At 59.7% G+C, this 9,954-nt stretch overlaps 1 protein-coding gene across 2 annotated transcripts; it reads right to left on the bottom strand.

Moving 5' to 3' along the window:
- Window positions 1–1,796: 1,796 nt before the first annotated feature.
- Window positions 1,797–9,244, bottom strand: LOC121331934 (sestrin-3-like). 2 transcript variants are annotated; one of them, XM_041396780.1, is made up of 9 exons: window positions 8,928–9,244; window positions 6,042–6,245; window positions 5,655–5,837; window positions 5,311–5,547; window positions 5,115–5,226; window positions 4,780–4,898; window positions 4,230–4,420; window positions 3,797–3,941; window positions 1,797–3,166 (listed from the first exon to the last, which is right to left on the bottom strand). In XM_041396780.1, exons 1-9 carry the CDS (start codon window positions 8,991–8,993, stop codon window positions 3,077–3,079), a joined length of 1,347 nt encoding a protein of 448 aa, XP_041252714.1. In that variant the 5' UTR covers window positions 8,994–9,244; the 3' UTR covers window positions 1,797–3,076. The 2 variants fall into 2 exon arrangements, with proteins under 2 accessions (XP_041252714.1, XP_041252713.1); XM_041396779.1 differs by having other exon boundaries at window positions 4,780–4,916; window positions 8,928–9,242.
- Window positions 9,245–9,954: the final 710 nt, after the last annotated feature.

Raw genomic sequence — 9,954 nt, 5'->3', positions numbered from 1 at the left:
GTGTCCTTTGTGGTGGAGCTGGTGTGTGAGGAAGGAGGGCTGGGGCACAGGGAGATGGTGGGTGCACGCTGTCTTCTCCTGAGCTGTCCTCAGCTCGTGTGCTATTATTTCCCCTTCAGAGCTGTGGTAAGAGCAGCAGCCAGAGGCCTGACTGACTGGGTGGGTTGTAGGAGCTGTGGCAGTACCATTGTCCATGGGCTAGGACACCATTCCTCCCACCATGCAGCTTGGGAATGGCTCAGCTGTTACAAAAGCAGTCCTGGCTGCACCTATCAACACTTCTTTCTGCTACAGGCTTTGCAAGGAACTCAGCAAGGAACACTGCTTTGGGCATGTGCCTGCATCCTCCCCTGGCTAATCCCCAGTCCAGTCAGTGTCCCAGCTCCCATGTGCAGGATATCCTGGAAGGTTCCTGCAGAGGTGAGGCAGTCTGTCCTCTGGCAGTTCTTCCAGCCACAGAGCAATAGGGAGGAATATCCTGGCCCAAGCACATGAAGGATGCAGGGGCCACCAGGATCAGGACACAAGCACTGAAATTGCCAGACTTGTGGCATGCTGTGTGTGACTGCCTGCATTCTCTCCTGGCCTTGCCAGCAGCTCTGCTTGTTTCTGGTCAGGCTTGAGAAAGCATGGAGCCTTTCATCTTCTGGTGTGGCTGGTATTTGTCCGTGAGTGAGAGTGTGTGACAGCTGCCTGCAGCCTCTGCGAGGCCAGCCCTTAGTGCAGGTGTAGAGATGAGGTAAAAGGGAGCCTGTGACAGGCAGCCCCTCACCCCCAGCCAGAGCCATGCTGTCACTGCCTTGTCCCTTTCCTGGCCAGCACAGGGTAGTGGTGGGAGGTGAGGGTGCTGCTGCTGGCAGCAGGCTGGGAGCCACCCCAGGCTGCCCAGCACTGCAGGTGCACTGCTGGCTTCACGAGCAGTGAGCCCTGTGGGGAACTGGCTGCTGTGGCTCGTCCCAGCCCTGCAGGGGCTAGAGCTGCTGTTGCAGGGACAGCAGGGAGTCTGGCAAGCTGGCTGGCAGGCAGCTAGCCTGCTGTGGTTAACCAGTGCTACCCCTGACAGCGAGCAGTACACCCAGCTGCCTGATCCCTGCCCAGCCCTCACTGGGCTGGTATTTCAGCAGTCAGTCCCAGCACTGTCTAGCCAAGCCTGGTGGCAGCTGTCCCAGCACCATTCATGCTTGAACTGGTGTCACTGTTTCAGCACCAGTACTGACTCAGCTGGTACTACCCAGCACCAGTTGTACTGGCATTTTACTGCCCAGGAACCAGCTTGGCCCAGTACAAGCTGGCCTAGCCCCAGTGCAGGGAAAGCATCAGCAGCATGGATGAGGAAAAAGTTGGTCCTGGTTCCTGGCCTTGCTCACTGAGCTTGGGAGTGTGAGCAAAATGCTTCTTCTTCTTCAGCTGCAGAAGCAGCACCTCCACCTTGGCCACGTGTGACCAGGTACCAGCCAGCTCCTTCCTTTGGCACACTCCACTCCTCCTTGCTGGAACACCACAGCCCCTTGAAAAACTTCCCTCTTTCCCTATCAAACACACAATGCTGCAGCAGTTGTTTATCTGAGCATGGCAAGAGAACAGAGCTGAGCTGAACAGGATAGGTGTAGCCTCAGTGACCAGCTGCTGGCCATGGACCAGAGCTGTCAGTGCATGACCCCAGCATGTTGGGTTTCCTGACACTTGGGCCATCTCAATGCTGTGCTCAGCCAGACATTGCTGTCCTGCCTTCACAGCAACCACACAAGTTTGGATCCCCTTCCCAAAATCTAGCAGAAATAAAGCACACATCCATGTCAAACATAATATATTTATAGCAAAAATAGGCTTTTTCTGTAGCTTCCATACACAAGGTTTTCTCCCCGTATATTTACGCAGTAAACAGGTCGACTGAAGCAGCGTGCACTGGCTGAGTCGACAGCTGCCCTTGCTTCAGGCTCCCACTTACAATGGGTGGCTTCATTCCCCTTTTGTGGCTGCTCTCTGGAGCCTGCACTGGTGCCCTTGTACCTCTCCAGCCAGGGTTGTGGCACAGGCAGGGAGCAGCCCAGGGGATGGGGGGAATGGTGGTGTAGCCCCCCAGGCAGAGGGCAAGGCTGGTGGACAGGCTACCACTGTTCAAATGGGGCAGTCCCAGGGTTGCCCCCCAACCCACATTCAAGGAAAAGCTTCCTGTAGCTTACCTGTGCTGACCACAGGCTCCTCCACCATGCTGTTAAGCAAGTGACTGGGCACAGGACCTCAGCCCTCTCATGGTGGTAAAAAGACACAAACCACATTAAAAAGCCTCCCTTGTTCCTCCTGCCTCTCTGCTGATGGGAAGCAGAGGAGGGGCTTAGGACTGCCAAAGTCCCCAGCAGAAACCTCGAGTGCCTGAACACTGTCAAAGACCTTCTCATCCTGCTGCTGGAGAAAGCAAAGCACAAGGATGCTCTGCCAGCAAGAGCTTCACAGTTTGGAGTTTGCTGGGTCATCTCTTGTCCATCCCAGAAAGGTTTGGCACCTAAAGGACATAACACGCAGGCAGCAAGTGCATCCCCCTGCCGTCCTGGGGAAGGGCCCTTGCTAGGAGCTGCCTAACCCTGCAACTCAGAACATTGCAACACACCCACATGCTGCCCGCACTGTTAACAAGTGAGAGACACCACCCCGATGAGGACAGGTGCCCAAGCGTGGCTTTGCAAGCAGAGCAGCCACTGCAGCACAGGGAAGGAAGCCAGTTGTCCCCTCTGCCCTCCCTGTGCCACTGAGGCTCCCACAGCACCCAGGCAAGGAGCATCCCTCTAATCTGGCCCCAGTGCCCTCCCACTTCCCTCTCCCACATGTTTTTGGCAGTCCTCCTCGGACATGTTCAAGTCTCCAGCATCTCAGCAGCACGGACTTGCCTCACAGTTTGGTAATTGCACATAACAGGGCCACTCAGTGACCCCCACAAGGCGGGGGGGGAACCAACAAAAAGGAACAATACAGTCAAGTAAACTAAATCAAGGAATCCCTCGCCGTCGGTCCCGGCGTGACGGGTCCCGCAGAGTTCAGGGACAGAGGAGGCTGCCCGGCCCTGCCGCAGCTCCAGCATCTAGGAGATCATGTACTGGGTGATGGCCTGCAACGCGTACAGCAGCTCTGCCTGCATCCGGGCTTCCAGGATGAGCAGGTTCACGTGCACCTGCAGAGCAGCAAGAGAGGCTCAGGCAGCTGAAGTGTGCTGTGCTCAGCGGTGCAAGCAACTGCCCACCTGGGCAAGTGAGTCTTTCATCATCAAAATGCCACCAATTCTTCCAGCTCAGGCAGCTCCCTTTTTCCCTTTTCCCCTCCTCCCAGTCCTGTAGCTGCTTCCCAGGGCTGAGTGCCAGGGAGTCCCCTACATACTTGGCATCAGCATTCCAGGCTGGCAGCAGCACAGTCCCTGATACCCACAGCAGCTGCTCCTGTGAGTTACAGCTTGATGGAGGGCTCGCCAGGAAGCACTCACCACTGGGATAATGACCTAGAAGATGCCTGTGCTGCTGGTGCCCAGGTCTCATCACAGTGGGCAGCCCCATGCCACACTAAGCCCAACAAGCTCCTACAAACAGCCAGCTTCTATTCCCCCCACCTGCCTCAGACTGGTTTGGTGGCTCAAAGATCTCCCATACACCCCCCAAAACACCCCAGCTTGCAACCCCTGCCCACTCCCAGCCCCACCACAGCCAGAGCCAGGGGCCAGCAGCTCAAAGATCTCCCATACACCCCCCAAAACACCCCAGCTTGCAACCATTGCCCACTCCCAGCCAGAGCCAGGGGCCAGCTATCTCACCTTTTCACTGTGCTTGAACTGCTTCCAGAACCTGTCAAACATTTCAGAGTTTGTCTTCTCTGGGTAGCAGGTTACAGTTTTAATGTAAACTTTGAGCATTCGCTCCAGGAGCTGATTCACTTCTGCATAGTCATAATCATCGTACCTGTGGGGAGCACAGGGGAGAGTCACAGTCAGCACCTTGCCTGTGGTCTGCCTGGGGCATGGCACAGCCACAGGGCAGGGGGGCACATGGCAACAGCCACCAGGCACTGAAACCCTGCCCCAAAGCCCCCTGCCCTGGCCAGAGAAGTTCAGTATCTCAACATCCAGGCAGGGGATTCACCTCTGTCCCTTCTCCATGCTCATCTGCATGACAGATTGAGTGCCCTACCCTCCTCCCACCCAGGTCAGCTCAGTTTTCTCCCCTGGACCGTGAGGTTGGTTTCCCTACCTAATGCCAAACATGCAGTGGATGTAGTTCCAGATGCCCCGCTTGAAAACAGAGGGTTCACAGCCCTGCCGCTTGGCCATGGCACTGCTTTGCAGACCATCCACCATCCTAAACTTCTCATCCAGGAGATGCCCAATGTCAGAGTAGAGCCGGTTGACCAGTGAGAAGCCATGGTCTTCCCAGGAGTAGTCCTGTTGAGCACAGCAAGAGGATTTTGCAATTGCAAAAAGGAGCCTGGAGCATGTTCCCAGGAAGAAGGGCTGGAGACTTTGGGAAGCAGAAGAATTCAGTGAATATGCTCTGGAGGTGGTTCTGCCCTAAACCACATCCCTTTTTAAGCAGCTTTTGAATGATTTTTTACCCTTGCTTCCATGAGGGTCATGTGAAAAAAATCAGCAACCCTTGGGGACAGAAGTCACCTCCCTCTTCCCAACCCTAGTGGGGCAGGGCCAGTCTGCACGGGCAACTCTGCCACTATTTATAGGAGGGGAGGGGAAGGGAGGGGAGGGGCAGCCCAAGCTGCTGCCCACCCAGAGAGCAGGAGTCTTACCTGGACTCTGAATACCTGTGTCTGATCCTCGTCACGCCGGGCAAAGTCTTGGTATCCAAAGTCAGGGTCCTGCGTGTAGCATGCAAGGTTGGTGGCACCAGTGACTTCCCCGTCAGTATCTGCAAGAGGGGAGAGCCCTGCAGATGGGTCAGAGCAGTGCCCAGCTGCCCTGTCGCCAGCCACATCAGCCAGCCCTTGCTCTGCCCCATATGCATCCCAGGAGCCCCTCTGAACCACACATCATAGAAAATGTAAGGCATAGAGGAGCAACAAACACACAGGTGTGCCGTATGAACTCCCACCCTGCACACCCACCTCCGTTCCCTGCCCCTCACCTTCCTCTCGGTCCTGCTGCAGCAGCCTCATCTCATCCCTGCCCTCAGTCTCCACATGGATCCGCTGCATGCGTTCCCGGAGGGAATCCAGCTCCATGCAGGAGTCCAGGGACTGCACAGACACAGGCCTGGGGGTGAGGGCAGTGCTCCCGGCAGCATCCCCCCATCCCCTGCACACCCACCCCCAGGGGCTCACCCGCTTGCGGTTGATACGCAGCAGCTCCTGGCTGTAGCTGTTGCCGGCAGTGGCCTCGCAGAAGCACTGGTTCCCGAGTGACAGTGGCTTCAGCAAGCCTCGGCCCCCCAGCCCCTCGTCCTGCTCGCAGCCACAGCCGAAGACAAAGCTGGCAAGTGCGTGGCAGTGTGCCAGGAGGACGACGGCGTGCACCAGCTCTGCCAGTGACCAGCTCCACTCGCTGATCTTCAGCAGCTTCTGCAGAACATGGACAGACCAGCAATGTGACAGGGTGCTGGCAGCCCCTGGGGACGCTGCTCTCCCCACTGCCATCCTGGTCTCTGGCTGACAGCCCTTCCTAGTACCTCAATGTGCTCCTTGGTGATGAGCCATGGCCGGTGTGCCAGGATCTTGTTGATCTCGTTGAGGTTGCGGAGTTTGGGGGGGATGAATTCGAGGCCGCGCAGCCACTGGGGGTCACCCCCTGCCCGCAGGAACTGCAGCACGTGCAGGTTCACCAGGTACCGGCACTGGTGCCGGGCCGCTGCCTGCAAGAGCGGCACATCAGCATCCGTGCACTGCCCCAGCAGGACAGGCATCCCACACCCACCTCTCGCTCAACCTCCAGGACATCACGATTTTGGCCCCTGATGAGAAGCCTGCGGCACAGGCTATCTGCTGGAGGCTAAGGAGAGCCTCAGAGGGCTGAGCAGAGCCCCCCGTCCCCTCTGGCAGCTCCCAGCAGGGCTCACCATGATGGCGATGTAGTGCCTGCAGTCAAAGGGCAGAGGGCCATCCATGTGCATCAGGTAGTGCTGCGTCTTGAGGAAGCTGTCCAGGTACTGGGGGTGGTAGCCCATCTGCTGGGTCACCGCCTCCAGCCGCCCTCGGCTTGCCAGCACCTTCACAAAGAGGAACTGGGGGCACTCAGGGTCGCTGCTGGACATCTTCACTACCTGCAGGAAACATGCTCTGCTTAGCTCTTCCCAGAGCAGCCCCTGCAGCACACCCCAGCTAAGCCCAGGCTCTGCAAGAGGCAGAGATCCCTCTCCCAGCTTGGTGCTGCCAGAGGGACACTCACAGCCATCAGGCAGAGCACTGCCCAGTGACACAGGTAGCAGGAGGACAGGTAGCAGGACACACAGGATGGTCTCTGAGAGAAGGCTCTCAGAGTGGTGAATGGAAGCAAAGGGAAAACCAGGAATGATGTTCCTCGTAGTGGTGCAAGGCCGTATCGGGAGAAACACAACACAAAATACAATCCAGAATGGAGCAGCCCATCTGCCAGCACGGAGCCCTCATGCCCAGTATCAAGATGTGATAGAGCTGTGGAAACAGCAGAGGGGCTCCCAGGCTTCTGCCCTGACAAGCCAAGAGGCAAACCATGTCCTGGTATCTTCCATGTGATCAGGAGCACACAGAAGAGCTCCCCACATGTTGCCCAAGCAGACAGCATGGGAGTGGGTCCTGCAGCACACAGCTGCCCACCAGAGAAAACACAGATGGGCAGCTCAGCAAGGGGGCCCAGACACCCCCAGCAATGCCCACGCCAGCCTTGCACCAGGGCCCCAGTCCAGCACAGCTCCAGCCCCTTCTGAGGGTGGTGGGAACAGAGGGCAGGGACGTTGGAAAGATGCCCAGGCAGCTGCCGTGCTCCAACGACCTTGTTGCCACAATTCCCACCCAACAGCATGGTGTGCACCTGCAGCCTGCCCAGCCCGAGCTACGGGCACAGCAGGTGCTACCCCTTGTCACACAGGAAGTCACAGCTCCTGCTTGCATGTGGGAGCCCAGGCAGCACCCTTGGATGCAAAGGACGCATCTCTTCTCCCAGGCTTGAACTGAAATCTTTCCTGGGAAACTCTGACCCTGCTGACACCACTGTCTTGTTCCTTCCACCTGTCTCTCCGGTGCGGTTACCCAAAGGCTGGTGACTGGAGCATGGCAACAATAGTGGCATAGGAGAAAACCAGGAGCACTTCTGCAAACCACCAAAACCTGGCAGAGCACCCAGGGGTGAGGGGCAGACAGAGCAGGGGTGAGCTGTGTGGCAGCACAGAGCAGTTGCACCCACACAGGCAGTGCAGGAAGCAGCTCAGGCTATTTTCCACCATCCTGCGCTTCTGGTGAAAACACCATCACTCAAGTGTCAAGAGGTTTACTTGACATTTAGAGTGTCCTCTTCACTTCCTCTGGTAAAAGGGATCCACAAAACCCCAAAACTCATATTAAAATAGGAAGATGAAAAGCACCAGCTTCTCTGATTGACAGGAAAAGATGAAAGCCAGAAGTGACCTGTGAAAGCCCCCTACAAAGTCCCTCTGCCTGGGGAAGCGAGATGCTGTGAGGACACCCAAGGGCTACAGCCACTGGTATTCTCCTGGGGGCTGAGGAGCCAAGGGCCCTTCCACTCCCCTGGGAAAGGTGGTCCCCAGTAAGGAGCTGTGCAACCGTGGCTCAGCTTTTGGTGCTGCCAGCTCTCCTCACCCCGCTTGTCCAGGTGATGATGGAGCAAACAACCAGGCAGATATGTCTTGGAAGGAGATGATGAAGGAAGGGGGGGATGAAGGTGCAGAACAGCCACCTCCTCGGCTCTCAGCCCCTGGCCAGGCTAAAGTGCCCATTCCCAAAGGCACCAGCTCAGCCCAGGGTCTCTCCTACCGGCACCGCCTGCCACATTCCCTCAGTTCTTCCTCCCCAGCCTCTCGCATTGGCCCCAGTGCCATCTTCCTCATCCTCCTCGGCCACAGCCCTCCTCCTCCTCCCGGAGTGCATCCACTCGCACTCCCGGGCTGTGGGAGCATCGCGTTGCTCCCCAGGGGAACCTTCCTGTGTCCGAGCCCCCTGAATTCTTAACAGGCACCTCAACTCCCAGCACCAACCTCGTCCCCTCCCCGCCCGGCAGACCCCCGGGGGAACGGTGCCCCGGGGGAACGGTGCCCCGGCGCTCCCGGCCGGCAGCCGTGAGCACATAAAGAAGTCAGGAGGTTGAAGGAGCCCGGACAGCGCCGGGATGTGCGGGAGAGGGGCCGGCGGACCCCGCCGCGCTCCCCGCCCGGCCGGGGGTCATCTGTTCGCCCGGCGAGACCGCGGCTCCGTCGGTACCGGTGACTCCTCCGGTAACGTTAGCTGGAGACGGTGCCGCGGCAGCACCTCTGGCCCGGCCCTTGTGCCTGAGTATTCGAGAGGACGGGGGAAGTACGAGTGCCCGCGGCAGGGGTCCGTACGGCGGTGCCGGCGGCCGGTACCCGGGGCCGGTACCCGGAGCCCCATTGTGCGGGCGGCGGCGGCGGCAGCGCCCCCGGTGAGCGGCGCGGGCAGTGCAGGCGGAGAGAGAAAAACAAGTTTGATTGGCAGTGATGGAGCCACGGCGCCTCCCGCATCCCGCACAAAGGGGACGGGGACGCCACCGCCGCACCGGGACCGGCACCGGCACCGGGAGTAGGACCAGGACCAAGACCAAGCCGCCGGGCGGGGCATCGTGAGAGCATAGCCTCGCCGGCCCCGCGCACCGCCCGCGGGCAGCGGGAATGCCCCGGCCTGCTGGTGCCGTAGCCGTGCCGGCCCGGTGGCGGCGAGCAGGGCGAAGCCCGGTGCTCCTGTACGGGCTCCGGTGGTGGCGGCGGGGCGGGTCCTACCTGCCCCGGCAGCCGCTGGCATCGGCTTCCTCGGGGGTGCTCCACGCTCTGGGGACACACGATCATGGTGAGCCCGTGCCGTGCCGTGCCGTGCCGTGCCGTGCCGTGCCGTGCCGTGCCGTGCCGTGCGCAGTCCCGGTGCCGGTGCCCCCGCCCGGTGCGGCCGCCGGCAGCGCAGAGCCGGCACCGCGGCAGGCAGGGGGGCGGGCCCGCCTGCGCCAATCGCCGCCGCCAGGGGGCGGCCGCCGCCGCACCACGTGGGCAGGGCTGGAAAGTTACCGGGGCACGCGCGCAGGCCCCGCCCCGCCAGGGTGGGCGGGGCTCGGGGTGCCCCGCCGCTGGGGGGCGCTGCCGCCTCGCCTGGGCACAGCGGGACGGGAAGGGAGCAGGGCCGGGAGCCCATCCCGGGCCCGGCTGTCTGAGGGCCTGGCTGTGTCAGGGCCTGGCTGTCCAAGGGTCCGGCTGTGCCATGATCCAGCTGTCCAGGGGTCCGGCTGTCCAAGAGTCCAGCTGTGCCAGGGCCCGGCTATTCAAGTGTCCGGCTGTGCCATGGTCCAGCTGTCCAGGGGTCCGGCTGTCCGAGAGTCCAGCTGTGCCAGGGCCCGGCTATTCAAGTGTCCGGCTGTGCCAGGGCTCAGCTGTTTGAGGGCCCGGCTGTGGCAGGGTCTGACTGTGCCAGGGTCCAGCTCTCCGAGGGCTCAGCTGAGGGTCCCACTCCTCTCCCAAGAAAGCAGTGACAGGATGGGAGGGTGTGCTCTTATGTGCCTCTGGCAGGGAAGGTTGAGGTTGGACATCAGGAGGAATTTCTTCCCAGAAAGGGTGATCAGACATTGGATTAGACTGCTCAGGTAGGTGCAAGAGTCACTGCCCTTGGAGGTGTTTAAGGAAAAGACTGGAAGTGGCACTCAGTGCTGTGGTCTGGTTGATACGGTGGTGTTTGGACAGAGGTTGGACTCGATGTTCTCCAACATCTCCAACATAATTGAATCTGGGATTCTGTAAGAGCAGCTGCAGTCAGTGTTGGCCA

This window comes from Onychostruthus taczanowskii, unplaced genomic scaffold (genome assembly GCF_017590055.1).
Source record: "Onychostruthus taczanowskii isolate IOZ18803 unplaced genomic scaffold, ASM1759005v1 scaffold13, whole genome shotgun sequence".
NCBI classification, from domain to species: Eukaryota; Metazoa; Chordata; class Aves; order Passeriformes; family Passeridae; genus Onychostruthus; species Onychostruthus taczanowskii.
The sequence above is the reverse complement of the archived record's forward strand: the minus strand, read 5'-3'. Positions and strand labels throughout refer to the sequence as shown.